This window comes from Camelus bactrianus, chromosome 8, assembly GCF_048773025.1.
Source record: "Camelus bactrianus isolate YW-2024 breed Bactrian camel chromosome 8, ASM4877302v1, whole genome shotgun sequence".
NCBI classification, from domain to species: domain Eukaryota; kingdom Metazoa; phylum Chordata; class Mammalia; order Artiodactyla; family Camelidae; genus Camelus; species Camelus bactrianus.
This window is the reverse complement of record NC_133546.1, coordinates 28,010,181-28,032,018: the sequence shown is the minus strand read 5'-3', so window position 1 is coordinate 28,032,018 and position 21,838 is coordinate 28,010,181. Positions and strand designations below refer to the sequence as shown.

The following is a 21,838-nucleotide window of genomic DNA, read 5'->3' as shown; positions in this document are numbered from 1 at the left end:
ATTCAAAATGCAATGTATGAACTCTTTTATAGGTTTAGTCCCATTATTTTATATGTGAACTTACGGAGAACTAACATATAAAACTCTAAAACTACACCTCCAAAATTTTTCTGTACTAACTGAAATTGTATATTTAAACACTAGTATAAAGAACTAAGCATATATGCTTTTTAATAACACCTTTTCCCCCCCCATCACGTCTCAGCATCGTGAACTTGGTCACTGGTGACTGTGTAGAGCTCAATAGAGCTCACAAGAAACCCCTAAAAACCAAGTCGCCTTGTGGATTTGGCATTAAATTCAGACGACTTTGACAAGTAGTTCAGATCTTCTGTTTTTTTTTTTTTTTTTTTCTTTCTTTCTTACTTTGTATTTTTTCTGTAAGAAAGCTGAGTCTGACTTATTTTTATGATTTGGCCCATGGAATTGAGCTTAGTGGTTTTAGTTTCACTGTTGTTGTTTTTCTTCTTTTAGGTAAAAAAATAAAGCACAGGAGTCCTGGCTGCCATGACTAGAAAAGCATTAACGCTTTCTTCTTTTAATTACACACTTAAAGACATACTAGGATAGACGCATGCTTTATATTTCCTGGAAGTTGTGGGATTATAGTTCCCCTAAACCCTTCTAACCTTTCCCTTTAAATAACTCACTGACTTCTAATAGCCCTTAATAAAATGACATCATCAAAACACCTAAAATTAATCTACCTGGGTATTAGTTTCCATTTTGTTTGTGGGGACTTTTCACCATCAAGAATTCTATTTTTTTTTTCTGGTGTTATTCCCAATCTTACCCTTTGCTTATTCTTTAAGGCCCTCTCTCTTTGGCTAAAGAAAATTGACATAAACTCCTTTGCTACTCCAAAATCTTAGTGCAAACTAGAAGGAAATCACTGAACACTGAGATTTTTCTATCAGAACAGGATACCCCTTATTCCCTTCCACACTCTCCTGAATCTCTAGTGAGTTCTTATTAGAGTAGGTGTTAGAGGAAATAAGTAAAACATGATTTATTATCAAGTGCTTCTATTACTGAAGTTAATGAATATTAAATGTGTAACCTTGAACTTGTTTTTGAGTTTGGCAGGGTTTGAATACTCGTATATGTTCCATTGCCTTAGGCAGATGTAAGATGTCAGTTCTGGGAATTAGAGTTATAAATATAAGAAAAACATGGTAGGTAATTAAAATGTTTAATCACCAAAACTCTAGAAATTAGGGCAGATTGGCCATCTCAATAGACGGAAGAAACACAAAATAACTACCATCACTTTTGTTCCAAAGTTTATCTTAGAGGCTCAGAGGCATCTACTGAACTTTTCCCCTGACTATCTTAACACATCTTTTTCGTATTTGAGAGTCTGGCCAGGATTGGAAACAGAGGTGTGAAAGAATTACGAGAGTGACTTGTTTTTGCAGTACTTTTGGCTAGAAGTAAAGTAAGCAGGAAATTCTAAAATGTCTTGAGAAAGTTTGTCCCCAAGAAAATTTTAGCTTGAGTCTTTTTTTTTTTTTTAACATGGGATTCAGACATTTAGGCTAATATTTGAATAAGAATTGTACTTATGGTTAGCAACAATAATTTCAGCTATTCGAACATCTTGCTGTCTCTGTGGTACTTTCTAGGGTTGTCAGTATCCTTTAATAAGCTTTTTCCTCCTCTGGTGGCTACAAACATGATATTAGGCAGAACAGTTTAGTGGTGTTACTTCTGTTTTAAAAATATGAAAACTGAAACCCAATGTTCATAACAAAGATTTTTTTTGTTGCCTTGCCTACAGTACTTTTTACCTCATAGGCACTCATAAATGCTTGAAATTTCTTGATCAAGCTGTAGATTAAGGTTATTCTGAAACACAGAAGTGCTGGGGTCTGCTCCCTGTACCATTTGTGAGTACAACTGCAACTCCTCACTTTACGAATAATCTAAAAAATAGCTGGTTTCTGTGCTTAACTATGCATGTTGCTGTGCTCCATCTGAACTTTTCTAGAATCAAGATATTCAATGAGTTGTTCCCGCTATTTCTGACTTTATAAGGAATTATAATTTAATGTTGATTTGAAGGTATAGAAGCAATCAAACAAATCCAAATTCCTAGAAAAGTGATTAGTCTATGATTAAAATGAAGTAGGATTTGGATTCCAACATTTATAGGAGTGCCTATAGCTGTGGCAAATGAAAGTGAACAAAAATGAATGTTATTGTTTACAGCATTTAACTGAATAGAACTCATTAGCTTCAAACCTAGTTTGTAAGAGCTCTCTCACACGTTTTCAGTGTGATAAAGTCTCACAGATATTATTACTATGTGTGAATCAGTCTGACAGTGCTTTCTCAATATTTGAATATCATTCTTCATGAATATATGTATATGTCATATACCTTTTACTTACTTATTTTTAAAGCATCTATACAAAATCCACATGAAAATGCAGGTATCTATATGGATGTTTACTCCGTATGGTATGTTGAATGTCTAGGTGATCATTACACTTGTTGGAATGAAACCCAATGTGGAAAGTAGAACATGTAGAGGATGTAGTTTAAAACCACGAAACTCAAGAAGTGATGTCCCTGCTTTCCAGCTGTGGTCATCTACAAAGGTTGTATTGCTTATATACCCTTTATTTTAAGGCTTGATAAGGAAGTTGATAAATTCAATATAGCAGCCCTAATATAGAGAGATGTAACTACGTGGAATATTTGGTTTCCATGATCTATATGGAAAGATTTCGGAGATCTAGATTTTACCTTAATAGAAGGAAGAACCTCCTGGTGAAGATAACTGTTGGACGTTTGATTGGACTGCCTCAGGAAGTAGTAAATTTCTTGTTAATGGAGAGGGTCAAACAAATGTTGTAGTAGGGATTCTGACATTGTATTAGGTTTGACTAGATTATCTTGGAAGGCCCCATGATTCACAGCTGATGGAGGATATTGTTTTCAAGAGAAAATCTCAGAATATTACCTCTGGAAAGAACTTCAAAGATTGTCTTGTCCCACTCCTTCACTTTTCAGAGGTCAAAACTCAGTCCTCAGGGAATGCAAATGACTCATCTAAGGTCAAATAGCTAATATGCTTTAGAGGGTTTGTTTGTCAGGAGTCTATCTTTTTTATTTTATTTAGAAGCTAGTAAAATGTAACTATATTTTCAGTCAACTGTCTCCCTGTGTAATGTCGGGAAAACAAGACCCTGTGTTTTATCTCAGGTTAATAATCTGACAGGTGTAACTCACAGAGTACCCATTTTGTGCAAGAATAATTAAAAATAATAATTTTAAGCTTCTGTTCATTTCTTTGAAATTCATGTACATCTATAGCAATGGGAATGGGTCTCATAGGCTTTATACTGTGAAAATTTTCCAGAAAGAGCAAAAGGGAGGGTCAAGATTAGTTGGCAAAGAGGTAAGTACTAAGAGTTCTAAATTCACTTCCCTTTGTTATTAGCCATTCTTTGTTGGGTATGAGGCAAGATAAGCAAGGCAGATATCAGTTGGTAAGTACTAGAACAGCCGTTCTGGTTAGTTAAGACTAAGTATTCCCATGCTGATTGGTAATTAGCCATTTCTGGGAGCCATCTGAATGTCTGAATGACCCACCCTTTACCAACCCTACCACTACCCTGACTGCTACAACCCTCCATATATACCTGTACTTTCTGACATTGAAGCAGTTGAAAGGCTAGCATCTCTTAGGTGATTAGATACTGAAATTGTATACTGATATTGCTAGCCAAAATGATGTGACTTTTGTTCAAAAACCTTATTTCAGGCTGCCCAAGACGATGTCCAGAATCTGTTCTTTCAGTGAGTCAGGTTATTTGGTAATGATCATAAAATAGACAGAAGATAATTTCTTATTCACCTCTGCCATACAATTTGGGGAAATGTTTATGAAGGCCATTTGTTAAGCCTTTAGAGCATTTCATTGTGTTCAGAAATAATTCAGAGCGTTTTTCAGATGATTTCATAACCAAGTAATTCAGATATTGAAGGAGGTTTTTTTGTTTGTTTTTAATTTTCTGGTTGGTTGAAAGGATAGATAAAGGATCGTCTCTTAAGAACATTGGATCTTACACATATGAGGCACTGAAATAATAAAACGGCTGCCATTTATGGAGTGCTTAGACCGTGCCAAGCACTGTGCTGTGTCTTTTGCACGCACCATCTCACTTGATTCTTGTAATAACCCTATGAGATATGTCCTTTTATCATTTCCATTTTACAGCTGAGAGATTAGAGGTTCAGAGCAGTGAAGTGACATATAAATAACTTTATCAGGTAGATAAGCGGTAGAACAAGGATTCACATCCCCATCTATCTAGTGCCACTGAGAGTTGTAAGGAATCAGAAGCTGGGCTCCATTTCTGTCTTCCAAGAACACCTTGGCCTGGGTTCCTTCACAGGCTGTAGCCTAACCCAGGCCCTCTGCAGCCTTGGTCCAGAAGACTCCAGGATTGGAGTGTAATCCATCAGCCATGGAGCTAGGTAACACTTGTCTAGAAACTTCAAGGCTGGAGTATTCAGGAGCCCACAGAGCTGAATAATACCTGTATGATGTGGGGAAACCTCTACAGCTCAGCATATCTTGTTAAAATAGCCAGATGTCTTGTTAATGGCAAAATATCTTGTTAATTTCTTTATTTGTTAACAACTGGTCCTACCTCACCTTTCTAGTTAACCCATCTCTTTTGTTCCCTCCTCTTCCTTTCATTTCCCCTCATCTACCTTCTACATCCAAGTATAATCCCAAGCCATCTTCTTGATGACCACAATGAGCTACAGATAGGACAATATGAAAAACACTTTGAATTATGGGGGAGTTTGAAAGTTAGGTTTAGGAGTAGAAGTAGGCACTGTACAGTCTCCTTTTCTTCTCCCACATGGTTATCTCAGTGCTTTGGACATAACAGACATTCAAAAAATATGTGTGAATGGATTTACTTTACTTTTAAGAGGCAATATGTTATGGTGTGGTAGTGATGTTCAGAGAATTCTAGAAGATTTTTCTAATCTATGAAGAAGAATTCGGAAACACTAGATTCATTATTGTTGGAAGTAAAAGGTGGGCAATTAAGCTTACATTTGATTTAAAGAAGGAAGAAAGGTTCTTATTCAGCAAACAACTGCATTTGAAGTCATTTCAAGTTATATTTAAGAACTCAGTTCTTAGCTCTGGGAAGCCTTAATTCACTTCTGTCATGCTGTGGTAGTCACTGAGTAAAACAGATGAAAACAGCTTTTTTTTGATGCTGTGCAGTATGCTTATTTTACATGCGCTCCTGTCAGGTATCTGGAGGCTGTGTCTTTGATAGGACTATGTGCCAGTCACCTCTGGGGAACACAGTTTCTAGTATTTTACTTAGATAAGTAACAGTGACTACTGCAATAAAAGCTCAAATCCCAATGGCTTAACATAATAAAAGTGTGCTTCTTGCTCACGCCCGATCCATAGTGAGTCAGTAAGCAGACTATTTTGTGATCATTCAGGGATCTAGTCTTCCTTCACCATCTCTTTAGACTGCAGAGTTTTCTAAGGGCTCCTTCACATCCAACCAGAAAACAAGGTAACAGAGAAAATCTCATGGGAGGTATTGTAATGCTTCAGCCTGAACTACAGGATAGAACCATGCGAGAAGGATGCAGTCATGCAGCCACGCCCCCATGCTCCAGGAGAAGGGCAACGTCTTTTAGCTGCGGGGGCTCGGGAGGCAGAAGGAAAGAGTTTTGGTGACGACAACAGAGTGGCTGTAGCCACAAGGTGGTCTGTGAGCCATCAGCCGAAGCCTGTTGTTTTAACAGCAGTTGGCTTTAATGGTGCCATACTTAAAAGAAGTGAGGCTTCAGAATCATAAAGTAGCTCATTAAGAAAACTCTTTGATTTGGCTTCTCTTTAGTTTCTTTCACTTTTGTTATAAATGGGTTTTCCTTCAAATTTTGAAAAACGAATCACCCAAGTCTAGAGATGTAACGAACTCTCCCTAAAGAAGCATACCATGTAGTGTTTGCTAAGAAGTTCACAGAATGTAGGAATCCTGGTGCCACAAGTCAGATAAAAACCCAAGTTCTACACATTGAAAGATTAAGAAGATCGCATTCTTATTGAGTTTGTTTGTATAGTACCTCTTAGATTTAATTTTTAAAAGGTAGAGGGGTTTGCTGTTGTTTTTTCTTTTACAGAGTTTTCTTAGGAAATATGCTTTTAAGAAAAGATGCTCTGGGCATCCTACAAATGGGAGAAAGTATTTGCAAATCAGACACCTGACAAGGGATTAATATCCAAAATGTATGAAGAACTCCTGCAACTCATTAGCGAAAAGCCCAAACAATCCAGTTTAAAAAATGGGCAGAGAATCTGAATACACATTTTTTCTAAAGGAGACATACAGGTGGTCAATAGGTACATAAAAAGATACTCAACATCACTGATCATCAGGGAAATGCAAATCGAAACCACAATGAGATACCACCTTACCCCTGTTAGAATAGCTATTATCAAGAAGACAACAGACAGTTAAGTGTTGGTGAGGATGTGGAGAAAAGGGAAGCTTCATGGTCTGTTGGTGGGAATGTAAATTGGTGCAGCCACTATGAAAAACAGTATGGGGGTTCCTCAAAAAATTAAAAATAGCACTACCGCGTGATCCAGCAATGCTACTTCTGGATATTTATTGGAAGGAAATGAAAACACTAACTTGAAGAGGTATATATGCATCTCATATTAATTACAGCATTATTTACAATAAGCAACAAAGAGATAGAAGCAAACCAAGTGTTCACTGATGGATGAATGGATAAAGAAAATGTGGTATGTGTACACAATGGATTATTATTTAGCCATAAAAAGGATAAAATCTTGCTATTTGTAAGAACATGGATGGACCTGTAAGGTATTATGCTAAGTGAAATAAGTCAGATAGAGAAAGACAAATACCATATGATCTCATGTATTTGTAATCTGAAACAAATAAGCAAACAAACAAAATCCTCCCAAATTCATAGATACCAAGAACAGATTGGTAGTTGCCATAGATGGATGGTGGGAGGAGGGGAGCAAAATTAGTGAAGGTGGTCAAAAGATACAAATTTCTAGTTAAAAAATAAATGTCATGGTGGCTGTAATTAATACTGTATTATATATTTGCAGATTGCTAAGAGAACACATCTTCAAAGTTCTCATCACAAGAAAAAAAAATTGTAACTATGGTGATGGATGTTAACTAGATGTATTGTGGTGACCATTTCACAATAAAAACAAGTATTGATTCATTATGTTGTACTCCTGAAACTAATATAATGCTATATGCCATTTTCATCTCAATTTAAAAAAAGGAAAAAAAAAAGCTTTGCATTACGCTACTAAGCAGATCTCTGAGGGTTTCAGTAACAAGGGTCCTTATCTTGGCAAGCATCTGAAACTTAAGTCTGGGAATGAAGAAAGACTTCACTTGGTGTGTTTTCTGGAATGAAAATGATTTCAGAGGTATCCAAATAGGACATTTTGTCTAGAGAGAAACCGTGATGCAGTTAGAAGAGTAAAACACTACCACCATACCTAGCAAGCGTATGAGCTGGTAGTAAGCTGACTGCATTTATTCATTCATTTATTAAACACTGTGCCTCAGGCACTATTTCAAGTGCTGGGGATGCAGCAGGGAACAAAATGGACAAATATCCTGTCTTCATGGAACTTAACATTGAATGTAAACTATAAAAAAATGTCATGATGATAAATGTTGTAGAGGAAAGCTGAGAAAAGAAGCTAGGAGAGTGTGGAGGGTTGAATTTCTATAACTAAGAGATGCCATAGGGGGCATGACAAGAAGCTCTTGGAGGTTATAGTAAGGATTTTGCCATTCACTTTGAGTGACATAAGGAGCCAATTCAAGGTTTTGAGCAGAGGAGCGACATGATCTGACATGTTTTATAAGGTCAGTCTGTCAGTTGTGTTGAGAATATAGTCAGTGAAGGAACAAGGGTAGGAGGAGGAAGACCAGTTAGGCATCTGTTGCAATCAGCCAAATGCAAGCTGTAGTGGTGTGGACCAGGGTAATAGCAGTGGAGGCGGTAAACATGGGTCAGATCCTGGGTATATTTTGAAACTAGAGCCAACAGGGCTTTCTGATGGATTCAGCGTGGGTAGGGGCAGTGAAAGAAAGAGGAACTGAGGAAGACTCTACAATCTATTGGCCTGAGTCAGTGGATGGATAGTGTTGACATTTACCAAGGTGGCAAAGACTAGGGGCAGATTTTGGCAGGGTTGAGGAGGAACTCAGTACCAGTTATATTTGTGATACTTATTAGATATCCCAGTAAAGGTGTTGAGTATGCAGCTGGATATTTCACTCTGAAAGTCAAAGAAGAGGGGAGGAAATAAAACTTTGGGAGAGCTCAGCAAATAGATAATATTAAAGACATGAGCCTGGATGCGATTATGTAGAGAGTGAGTAAACACAGAAAGGAGGACCAAGGACTGAGTTCTGGTGAGCTGCTTATTGGGAGACGTGATGGAGCCAGAAAAGGCGACTGAGAAGAAGTGGACATTAGGTAGGAGGAAAACCAGAAGCATAGCCCTGTCTTGAATGTCAAGTGAGAAAAGTGTTTCCTGGAGGAAGCAGTGATTGATGCTAAAAGCTGACCAGTTAAATGAGGATTGAGGAATGACTATAAGATTTAGCAACGTGGAGGTTCTTGGTGCTCTTGACTCAAGCAGCTTCTTGGAGTGTGGGTGATAGGGAGGGGGAGAAGTGAGATGGAGAGAAGGGGAGGAGTGAATTGGAGGCGGCAAGTACAGACAACATTGGGGAGGCTTTTGTGACAGAGGGAAGAGAAATAAGGTAGTATCCGGGAGGGTCAGAGGTATTAAGAGAGGGTTTTGAAAGTGAGAGGACTAGGGTGTTTGTTTTTGAATAATAATGAGTAGAATGGGAGAAAGTGGGTACTGGAGGAGACAGAAAGGAGACTTGGGGAGGGGGAGGTGGGAGCTGGGCGCAGATGAAAGGGTTGGCATAATAGGGTCACAGACAGCTCATAAACTGATGGCAGGAATTGAGATTTAAGGATCAAAATGGAGAAGGTTATGAATCAGTTTTTTAAGAGAGAGTAGGAGAATCTACATATTAAGAAAATATGACAGGTTGATTCCATTGTGGTCCAAGGATTGTTGGAGTCGGACATCTTGAAAAAGTAAGATGAAAATTTGGGAGGCAATGAGTCTGTTTCCAACTGAGTTGTAAGGCAAAAGGGTGTTGAACATTTCCCTGAGATTTAAAAGTATCATGAGACACTTTTGGGAACCGTAGGTTTGTGCATTTAATAAAGCCACGTGTACTTATCCGGGAAGGCCAGATTAACATTGACAGAGACTTCCGCACAGTATGTGGCAAGACTAAATTAATAGTCTTGGCCAGTAGATTTTGCACTTAAAATATGTGCCAGTGAAGGGAGTGGGACTAGTTGGATAAAATACAGCCCCTAGGGAGGACTGGAGCAAGAGACCTGTACATTGTGCCTTCCAGACTGAAACGGGAAGTTGGGTTTTAATGGCTTTGACTTAAAAATTAATACCCTCCAAAGAAAATTCACCTGTTGCCAAATCTAATGCCAGATTTTGGATGCTCACAGTTCCTTCAAGTCTCTTGTTTGTTTTCATTTCTTTCTTTTTTTCTTGTTCTTTTTATTCTCCTTCATGCCAGCATTTTCTGACCTTTTATGTATGAATACTAAAGAGTTTGTAATCTATCTTCTTGCTGAGTTGTTTAATCAGAAAGCCATAATGGAAGAGAGAGAAAAAAGGAAGAGAGAGATTTTAAACATTTTGTAAAATGCATCTCTCCTGGCTGTGGATTTCCATAAATTCTTTGTGTACATATAAATACACTGTTTATGTCTTGCAATTTGGCCCACTTATTTTGAAATCCAACGTTCCCAAACATTCCTTTTTAGTTAGGAAAGGCTGAAAAACAGCAGTTCTGTGAGAAGAAGCTCTATTGACCTAGGTGCCAAGTACTCTTATTTTTGTTCCATATACCTTCATGTTTAGAATTAGATACCCCGAAGCTGCTGAACTTGATCTGTTACACCATCAGATGTCAGTTTTTAGCAAAAGCTGTTGCCGCTAATGATTTTTACACTTGGGTTGTTTCACAAAGTCTACTTTTAAACCTTGTGAATTAAAGTTCCATTCAATATCAACAGCAAAGAGGCAACAAATATAGACATAGTTTTCTCATAAGGAGAATATAAAAATATTCATTATAAATATTCATAAATATAAAAAAATCATAAATATTCATTGCTCTTAAAATCTGACTGAAAGAAAATGTGAAGGGATTTAGATGCAGGAGCACTGAAATATATTCCATTTATTCCTTTTTAGATATATTTTAAGATGAGTTATTTTCTTGAATTTATTTATATTGCTTTGAGTTTTGACTGAGCTCAAGAATCAAAAAATGGAGAATTATTATTGTTACTACTATTCTTGATGGAGAATGGCTTTTCTTTACCATGTGTGTAATACATGCTTATTGTAAAACATTCTATCAACAGAGAAATGTATACATTACAAAGAACAAGTCTTTCTCAGAATCCCACCTCCCAGAGATAACCAGTTTAGCAGTTCAGTTTGTATCCTTCCAGGTTTATTTCTACGTGTGTATATATATCTTTAGTTTTTAAAACAAAATGAGCTCTAATATAATCATTTTAGCCTCTGTGTTTATTTTGTTAATAAATTATGAACCTATTTCCATATATATTTACCTCATTCATTTTACGGTATGAATGAGCTAACGTTTATTCATCATTGGGGATTATTCACATTTCTGATTTTCACTATTAACAAGTAATACTGCTTTCACACCACTCTACAATGCGATAACATCACCTATGTCATAGGCTATTGGAATTGATACAGTATTACATTTAGGGTATAAAGAGTACTTGACACATAAGTGCTTCAAAAAGTTATTTATTATTCTGTTTATTTTCTTTATCACTAGTGACTATGTCTGTATGGCAAACTCCTAGTGATGAAATTATTCAGCTGATAAATATTACCAAATTGTCCTCAAAAAAGATTCTACCAAGTTTACTCCCTTCATCACTGAATAAAGAATATTTGTTTCAGTACAGAATGTAAACTTGTCAATAGTAGCACAATATACATATAGAAAAATACATATATTTTATAAGTATTAACTCAACAAACTGAATCCATGTTTGTAGCCGACATCCAGATTGAGTCAGAATACACTGCCATCCTAGAAGCCTCCCTTGAGTCGCCACCCAGTCATTATTTTCTATGCCCACCCATGTCAGGCACTGTCCTGCTTCTATCGTGTAGATTAGTTTTGCACTGTTACATATAGCTTCTTTCACTCAACATTATGTTCGTATTAGATGATTATGACCTTTCATATTGTTGCAGATATCAACAGTTCAGTCGTCTCTGTGATACTCTATTCGAGACTACATTGCAAATATCCATTGTACTGTTGATGGACATTTTATGTGTTTGACTATTTTATGTGTTGATTGCAAATAACACTATTTTCTATGTGCCTTTTGGTGTATGTGTATGAGTATATATGTATATGTCTGTATATACACACATCATTTTTATGTATATATATAATATATTCCATGATATATTATGTTAATGCACATACAATCTTTCTATTGGAGATTTAGCACAGAAGTAAAATTGCTAGTTCATAGGGTAGACGTGCATTTAGCTTTAAAAGTTTTCCAAATTGTGTCTGTATATTTGTACCAGTTGGATGTCCTGGCCAATTATTGGTATTTTTTTATTTCTTAAATTTGGTCATTCTGATGGGTGCGTAGTGGCATATCATTGTGATTTTAATTGTATTTTCTTGATAAATAATGACATTTAACACTTTTTCATATGATTATTAGTCATTTGGATATTCTCTTTTATGAAGTACCTTTTTAGGTCTTTTGCCCATTTTAAAAATTGACTGGTCTTTTTCTTATTTATTTCAGTAGGAATTCTTTCTTTTTCTGAGTATGTGTCCCTTCATATGTATAATTTCTGTTAATATATACAATTAGAGATATTTTTCTCTTAATCATGTTTTTAAATAGACAAGTTCTTAATGTTAATGAACTCTGCCTACTCAAACTTTTCCTTTAATAATTAGCACTTTTTGTGTCTTGCTTAAGAAATCTTGGTCTACCTAACACCATGAAGGCATTCTCTGTTTTTACTAGAATCTTTGTTGTTGCATCTTTCTTTGTTAGACTTATAATCCATTGTAATTTGACTTTATATGGTGTAAGAAAGCAGTCAATACTCAAATTTCCCCCATATAGATAGCCAATTGACTGTACCATTTATTGAAAAGTGCTGCAGTGGCATCTTTATTGTAAATAGGATGACCATATCTGTTTTTCTGGACTATCCTGTTTTATTGGTAGATTTATCTATCTTTCTGTCAAAAACACACTGATAACAAGTCCTCATATCCGGTAGTGCAGGTCCCCTACTTTTTTCTTCCATGAGATAATCTTTGCTATCCCATGTCCTTTGCTTTTCCATGTGCAATTTAAAATAAGCTTAGCAATTTCCACAACAAATCCTTCTTGGATTTTGATTGAGACTGCATTGACTCTATATACTAACTTTGGAAGAATTTGCAGTTTTACAGGGTTGAGTCCTCTCATCCATAACATGGTATAACCCTCCATTTATTTAGTTTTATGACTATGACTGCTAGTGTATAACAATAATTTGTCCTTTACTATGGTCAGTAAACATGATGGCATGCTATCATTCCTTTGAAACTTTGAGACTTGCTTTATGGCTAAGAATGTGGTAAATTTTGGAGACTGTTCCATTTGCTGTTGAAAAGTTTATCTTGCAGTTGTGTAGAGTGTTCTATTGACATTCCAAGTTGCTCATCCTGTGATTACAATCTGGACCTCTGTTGATTATTTTGTCAAATTTTTTCTACAGTTATTGAAAGAAGTGTTTAAAATCTGCATCTGTTATTGTGGATTTGTCTATTTCCCCTTTTATTTCTATTTGAAGTTTTGGCTTTATATATTTTGAGCCTGTGTTATCAGGTGCATATGTATATTTTGATTGTTTTATCTTGCTTTGGATTATCATGATAAATTATAGCTTCTATTTGAAATAATTCTGCTTCCCTTAACATCTTGGTCTTTGTGCAGTACTAATATGGATACACCAGCTTTCGTTGCTTAACTTTCTCATGGTATATCTTTTTTATCCTTTTACTTCATCCTTTCTGTGTCCTTTATTTAAGACATGTCTTTTAAACAGTGTATAGCTGAACTTTAAAGTTCATTTGACACTTTTTATCATGAATTAGAGTATTTGGTTCATTTACTTTTAATAAAATTACCAATATATTTGAACTTAAATCTATTATAATGCCATTTTCTCTTTTTGTTGACTAGTTTTTTGCTTGTTTTTCTTTTATCACTTTTTTAGATTTTAGATAGATAGATAGATAGATAGATAGATAGATAGATAAGCATGCTATCTATGCCTACTTCTATTACTGTTATTACTTGCAACATTCATCCTTAACTTAATAGAGTTACTTTACCACATTGTGGAAAATATAAGGACCTTAAAATAGTTTCCACTTATCACCTTTGTACTTCTTTGATTTTTCCTTTTTTCCAGGGGTCTTAGATCCTCAAATTCTATTTTCCTTGACAGCTATGAACTCCAGTGTTTGTCTTGTTAGCTCTATTAGAATGGGAAAAGCTCTAATCTCAAATTTCTGCTTAACCTCAGATCCTTGCACCAAGTATTGGCTGATTTGGTTGCTCTGTGATACCTTCAAGATGTTTTCAGATACATTTCTCAATTTTATATAGATATCTTGGTACTAATATTGGTCTGATGCAGAGTACTGCATCATAGTCAGAAGTGGAAGATGTTTCTATACATTTTTATCAAGTCTGGTTGTTAGCTACCTTTTTGTTATTTGTTAATTTGATGGCCAAAAGTTAGCATATTGTATCCGTCAGTTATATGACAGTCATCATCTTGGTTCACTGTGACTCTACCCTTTAAACCATATTTAATTGGTTCAAGTATGGGTACCTGATTAGAGTTGTGGCAATGAGTTCCTTCTCTGGGGTTTTGGGCTTAGAACCAGAGAGAATTTCAAGCTCTCAGTATAAGACGCAGGGGCTACTTGACATTTGTGCATTCTACCATGTAGGAAAATGTATTTTGTAGTAAAGATAAGTAAAATCAATGTGCAGAGAAATGCAATGAAAAGGCATGGAAAAAGAGATCAGGCTATGTAGGATTTCTTGATTCCAGTTAATCAGTAATCCCAGATACATCTATTTTTCCTATGGATTTTTATTATGGTAAAATATACATAACATAAAATTTACCCTTTTAACCATTTTTAAATGTACAGCCCAGTGGCATTTGTATATTCACCTTCTGGTGCAACCATCACCACTGTCCATCTCCAGAATTTTTTTCATCTTCTGAAACTGAAATTCCCTACCCATTGAACAATAGTTTTCTTTCTCTCATCCCCCTAGCACCTGGTAATCACTATTCTACTTTCTGTCTGTATGAATTTGACTATTGTAGGTACCTTATATAAGTGGAATTATATAGTATTTGTCTTTTTGTGACTGGCTTGTTTCACTTAGCATCATGTCTTCAAGATTTATCTATGCTGTATATGTGTCAGAATTCCTTTCCTTTTTAAGGCCGAGTAATAATTCCATTGCATGAAAATAACATTTATCCTGTTGATGAACACTTGGGTTGTTTCCACCTTTTGGTTATTGTAAATAATGCTGCTAGGATTATGGGTGTATATGGATTATTTTTTACATTTTTTATTTGTTTTCTAGGTGCATTTTTTGTTTTACTTAAGCAAATTAGACTTAAAGTACTATTGTAACCAAAAAGGTCCCAACTAATATGCATGGATCTGTTTCCAGACTCCTGTAATATTTGTTTGATCTATCAGCCTTTTTCTGAATCAATACTACATTGTCTTAATTATTTTAAGTTTTAGTACATTTTTGAAATCTGGCAAACAAGCTTTCCCTCATTACACTTTTACAGAAATGTTTTGGCTGTATTTTCAGCATTTTTTTCCAGATGATCAATTGTGAAGTTCTAAAAAGAAAACAAATATAATTTTATCAAAGTCTGGAGTAAAGAATTGAGCACAATGTATTGGAAAGACCTCAGCTCTTAGAATAACCAGGTTGGAATCCTGGCTCCATCACTTACTGGGCAGTATGGTATTGAGAATACTTTATGAATCTGTTTCTGTGTCTAAAATAAGAAGATAACAATACACATAGGGATAGCTTTGTTATGTAAGTGGTAAAAGAGATAATATATGTCAATAGTCTCACAAGATGCTTGATGTAGGTTGGACTCAATAAATCTAGATTCCCATCAGGATCCCAGAGGGCAACAGAGTAAGCCAAGTGAAAAGCAGGACACAATTCACTGTATTCCTTACATCCTCTCACTCTTTGTTGAGAGCACATGTCCTGTTAACATAATGTACTGCACATTTAATTTTACTCAAATGCACTCTTCAAGACTGGCTCCATAATACAACTAAATCAATTATGCAACCAATGAGTGAGCCTATCAAGCATGAATTTTTTAAAATTTAACAAATACATGAGAAGGAATCTTTCTTTGAGAGTTTTATGAAGTTGATTAACTCTGTATACCCATAAGTAGAAAAAAATCTCATTATGCTAAACTTTTTTATTTTAAGGTCCAAATGACTTCATCCAGATTTAAGAAGTCATTCAAGAGTGTTCAAAACCAAGGTAAGGGTCACTTTCTTATGAAGGTTTATTAGAGTTGTTAAGGACAAGTTATTGCTAAATTAATAAACAGAATTACAAAAGAAACCAATGAACCTATTATGAAGTACTTTATACATGATTGAATTTTGATAACTTAGAAAGACAGAGTCCAATCGCCACATGGTCAAAAGTTTATTTTTTCTACTTAGCTCCAGTCAGAGCTAATAATTAAAATAATTATTTTTGAATGGCCCTACAGGTCCATCTTGTCATTTGTAACGTGGGTGGCAAGTATCTACATACATTCTCTATTATTTGTTTTTTATTCAGCATCAGATGAATCTTTATCTTTTCTTCGTCCACTTTTATTGAGATATGATTAACATACAGCCCTGTATAAGTTTAAGCTGTGCAACATATGATTACCACAGTAAGTTTAGTGAATACCCAGCATCTCATATAGGTATAAAATGAAAGAGAAAGAAAAAATCTTTTTTGCTTCTGATGAGAACTCGAAATTAACTCTCTCAACAACTTTCATATATAGCATACAGCAGTATTTATTATATTAATCATGTTATGTGTTCTATTAGTTGTTGTTAGTTACAACAGTCAATGATACTTGATTTTTGTGGCTTTTAGAGAAATGCTCATTTCATGTAAGTCTCAATTTCCAAATATAAAGCATGGAATAAGTGAAACATGTTATAATCTACGCAGGTAGGTACTGAGTTCCTTTAGAGCACAGACCATGTTTTCTGTGACTTGTACCCCCATGAAATTCAGCAGGGCATTCAGAACACAGTATGTGCTTCCATAGATATTTTAATGGCAGTTAATGATAATGTTTGAGTGGTTTAGGCACTTTGAATGGCAAATTTTATAATGTATAATTTTGAAGATCGTTTTTCCAAAGAGATTTTATGCTACATGTTGATACTTATGACACTTGTTGTAAATTGCTCATATCTATAAGAGCAACAAATGCTACTTGAGTGAGTGAGTGAAAAACAATAACTGAATAGTTATCAAAATAAAGTTTATTGAGTGAATTGCAGTTAAATACAAAATAGGGTATAAGCATGAATAAATATAAACCTAAACAATTCCATTTATAAGAAGATATATTAGCTAATAAACTCAGGGGAATGGAATATACTGACATCTTGTTAGAAAATTGTTATGTAAGTGGGTAACATCTATAATGGTTGATAGTCCAGCTTTAAAAATTTCGTGGGCACAGGTAATGCTCCCAGGGAACTCTATAACTTTATGTCCAAAAAGCATGATGATCTTGGGGACATTCTCTTTGGTTCTCCAAATGCACAATCATACATACTGAGCTGGAGCCTCTGAGATTAGTGACCGTCAGTGTTGAAAGCCTGAGGCCAGCAGTTGATGTCAACATCCTGAAAGCCAAGTATGTTTTAAAAGAGTGTGATGAGTCCTTGAGGTGTGGATGCTGAGAATATTTTAAGGCCAATGAGCAAAATCTCCAACGGAAAAAGAAATGGCTTTATTTTTCACATAACCTATCAAAGGCAAATTTTGCTGCTTTCAAGCAAAGCAAAATGGTTATAGGTGACTTACTGCTGCAAAGGGGTGTGTGTGTGTGTGTGTGTGTGTGTGTGTGTGTGTATACACATCAGCAAGACTTTTCTCTTTCCAAGAGGAAAGATATTTCTATATTCACTTAACATGAGACTTCTGGTTTCCTCAACGTGCAGTCCCACCGGGAAGTTTCCCTTTTTCCATGCGTCCCCAGACACAGGAGAAGGCTTAAGGAGAGTGACGCAGGCAGGAGCCGCGGCCTGGCTTCTCCCCTTTCACTGCCTGCCTTCTGGGGCCTGGCCTGGTGTGTGGCTGCTGTTTATACCTGTTGAAGTGCTTTCTGTGTTTGCGTTGGCGCTGCCAGCTTACAAACCAGAGCCCCAAGCCGTTCATGAGGTCTGTCCCAGAGCTTTGAAACCTATGAGCTGGCGGCTGGGGCGAGAGAATGTCTCTCTCAATTTTTGGGTGAACTCCATGTTTTTTCCGAGAGGTTAGATCACTGTCCACAGTCCAGACTTGCTAGACAGAATGTAACAGTTACTGTTTGAGACATCCTGAACTTTTAAAAGGCAGAGGGGGAAGGGAGAGGGGAAAAAAAAAGCCCAAGGGCAACTTCACAGCTTGAAAGTGGACATTTTTCTATCTGGTAAACAAAGATTTTTACAGAACTGGAAAACTTTATCATCAAGGAAGGAAAAAAATATCACTTCTTGTTATGGCAAGAGGAAATGTTGTTCCAAACTTCCCAATTCCATCCCAGGTCATGTTTGAGACCAGACCAGATTAATCAGTGGTTGTGGCAGGGGTGCTAGGGGTGATGTAATTTTTGTAGAAATTTACCTGGCCCTCTCCCTGGTTCTTTCATTGGTCCATAATGATTTTTAGAAAATGTGTCTTCTTCAAAAGTGGCAAAATTAGGAAAACTCTGACACCTGCTTGTCCTCTGGCCACCATTCGTGGCTCTTCCTTCCTGTTCCCTTTTTTTTTTTTTGGTCACATTAGGAATATTCGAACTGTTTTTTGGCTAGAATTTCTCTCCCCTCAACTCTTTCCATGGGAAGTATTGATTCATGGGAGAAATTTTGTTTTGGTTATATAAATTTAAGTGTGGCTAGAATTATGTATTTCACTTCTGTTTGTGTGTGTGTGTGAATGTACATGATATAAATATATAAAAGACATCATACGCGAGGAACTAGTGAATTATTGAAGTGTTTCACACCGAAGTGTGACAACATACAGATAAAAGATGGAAAAATGGAAGTTTAAGGCTGAATATGACTGAATTCCAAGGTTCATAGCAACTTTGTTTACAGGAAAACATAAGAGAGCCCTTGTTACACCCTCTTCCCCACCTCCGACCCCCTAGGAAGTACAAAGTCTGTGTTCTTATAAGTATGTTAAGAATTTCATCTGTAATGTTTGTCTATGAAGAACATAAAAATGCCTTTGAATGGGGTAAGTGCCAATCTTATTTCACCAAGCCAAGGGAAAAAAAATCCCTACTCTTAGGTCTCCATCTAGAGAAATGCTACTAAGAAATGCATAGCCTCTCCTAGACTCTTTCAGGTGGTATGTTTATTCTTGGGTCAAACTCAGTGGTCTTCCATTTTACAGTGACAGCCTCTTTCTACCTACTTCTTCATGCCTCATTCCCTAACCTGACTCATACTATTTGTCTGATAAGGCTGAAGGATGTATAAACTGAACATTCAGTTTGAGCTTATCTGGAAGCAATGCCGTTAGAGACTTACGTTAATTTTAATGTGGTATAGCTGTTCCAACATATGAGATGGCTTTGTTTGTCATTCAAGAGATTTATTGATGCAATGTGTATTCCCTGGTCCTTTCATGAAAAAAATGTTTATACCTGTGGGCATGTCCAGATGGCAGTGAATGACTTGCATTCATGAGAACAGCATTCACCATTTCATGGTTGCCAAGGTAAGCAGCAAAGGCATGCCCTCTGTACTCTATTGCCTTGTAAAGAAACAGTCTCTAAGGTAACAGACTAGCACCCTTGAGGCCAGTGATCCCTAGTATTTTAGACTTGGTGGGGAGGTGGAGGGGAGGGGAGAAGAGCAGAGAGACAACATGAAATAATCCCAAGAAAAGCACTTTTTGTTATTCTTCTGGCAACTGAAAAAGGGAAAGACTGGGGGAAGAGGAGGGGGGTTCAGAATTTTCCACTTTGGGATTAATAGAGATTTAATTCAGATCTTCCCTGCACATTGTGAGTGTAATGCCCTTTTTATAGGTTAATTTCAGGGACAGAGGCAGCTAATGGTCCAAGGCATGACCAAAGGGACAGGCTGTGGGCTGCTGAAGACTGTGATTGTCAGGCGGTGAACAGGCAGGCACTCTGATTCTCTTGGAATGTGTGGCATTTTTAGGATTGATTTTTTTTTTTTTTGTACTGTATCCCCTTACTGCTATCATTGCAGTGGTAAAATGTCACCTGAACAAGGTTCTCAAGGAGATATTGCTGGCTTAGACTTAACAGTCTTGATGGGGAAGAATTTTTCATTGGACCACCTCCAAGTGCAGAAAATTCTCAGGTGACAGCTTCTAGCCCTTGTAGTCAGCAGTGGTGTAGATTGTGAACCCAGTAGGTAATACTGGGATATTATGTCCTTTATAGAATTTGGCACATGTTTACCACTTAATACATGATATGTTGCAGGGGAGAGGGGTTGTCTATTGAATTAGAGAGACTCTCACATGAAAAGAGGAGGATGGTTTTTGATAGCTGAGCTTGATCTTGGTATTATTGGAGAAAAGGAACGGTTCCTAAACATCACAATAGGAGCCTGGAATATAGAAACACAATAGCTTGCTTTTGCTAGCCGCCATCTTGTTAATGCTGTTCAGGTGTTACTGAACTGGTGCTGGGGAGAGGAGGGCAGGGAGTGGCATATGTGCTACTTTTTAAACACTTACAGACTGTAATGAACATGTCTGGTTGGATTGACATCATGTGAAACCCATGCTTAACTCCAAATGGTAAGTGAACTAGGCCAGGCTAATAAAGAGTCAGTCTGGGTTAGGAGAACTTCCGTTCGTTCAGGTTCTTTCCCTCTGGTTTACTGTCAAGAAGTGTACTGGATATTTAACAGGGAAGGGCACAAGTGAATAGACGTGTGTCTTTCATGCTCCCTGATGTGACAGCAGAGGGTCAATGGAGGGGTCACTGCAGCCTTGACAGGGACCCACTCGGTCTTGAGGGCAGTGAAACTGCCCCCTTTTCATTAACCCCTTTGAATAGGATTAATGCAGACCTTTGAACCAGGCTGGGAGAGGGACCATTATCACGCCAGAACCAGTTGCCATATAAGGGGCTCCTTGCTGTAAACCAGTTAACTCACTACAAAGGTCTCCTTCTCGCTGTGTCATCTAGGCTACTTGGGCCCCGGCCGGGCCTACCACAGCAAGATGATATCAACCGCAGGAGGCCCTGGAAACCATCAGTCATTTCCAATACTGAAATGCTATCCATTCCCAGAAAATACCATGTTAGAGGGAGGGTGAACTGAAGAAAGCCTTCCTCACAGAGGGAAGCTACAGAGACACCCTCTTAAGAGCTGATTACTAAAACCTGTATAAAAATAGAATGACAAGACTCAAAGGGGTCTCCTAAGATTCACTTGTTTAATAGTCTGCCTTTAAGCAGGTAAATAAGTCATTCAGAAAAGAGTTGTTCCTTTTCTTAGTATTTTCAGAGGGAAATGCTACACATAATCCCCTGAAAGTTTATTCCATGTTGGGGACTGAATGTATGTGACTAGATGGGTGGGTTTTTTTTTTTTTTTTTTCTTTCTCTCTCTCTTTTTTTTTTTTTTTTTTTTTTTTTTTTTATAATCATCTCCTGTAGCTTCCAGGGAGGTGATATTTGGAAATGAGTCCAAACCCAACTTTAAAAAATGAGTGGCCTCTGGCCTCTCTTTTCTCAGCATGGGGAGATTTAGAGATTGCCTCTTCTGATTTTGGTCTGTAACATTAACACTAGCATTGAGTGGGTTCTGAGTATGTCCAGGAGCCAGGCTAGCTTTGAACTCCAAAAAGGAATGGGGCCAGAGTGTGCTTAGGAGAAAAATAAGTAGGTTCTCTTTGGTGGGACCCTGAGGGACATTTTCTATAATTCTACAAATCAACATTAGAATTATGGCTGGAAAGAAAAAAGACCGCAGTGGAGAAACATGTGAGATATATTTTACATTGACTACCTCAACTTCCTTCATTGATAAGGGATGACATTGAGGACATAAAGAGAATAATGATTTTTTTTTAAGTGAGAAATTTAACTCTGTGTCTACAGCTATAGGATTAAAAAAAAAATCTCGATTTCATGGACTCTCCCAGGATCTCAGATATGAGGCTTCATTTGTTTTATGGCTGGGTTCAAATTTAATGGCTTAGCAGATTATCATGTTTACATCAATTGTAATCATTGATTTAAATATGATTTTGTGCATGA

General features: G+C 36.7%; 1 protein-coding gene across 22 annotated transcripts in view; it reads left to right on the top strand.

Annotated features, from left to right (window-relative positions):
* Positions 1-21,838, top strand: part of LOC105077222 (uncharacterized) — a 196,528-nt gene that overhangs the window by 47,535 nt on the left and 127,155 nt on the right. For all 22 annotated transcript variants that reach the window (XR_012508604.1, XR_012508602.1, XR_012508603.1 and 19 more), the window contains exon 4: positions 15,780-15,834. Coding sequence is in view for 7 of the 22 variants with exons in the window: in XM_074368355.1 (XP_074224456.1) it covers positions 15,780-15,834 (55 nt within the window). In the remaining 15 variants the exon portion in view is untranslated. The remainder of the gene's footprint in view (positions 1-15,779; positions 15,835-21,838) is intronic.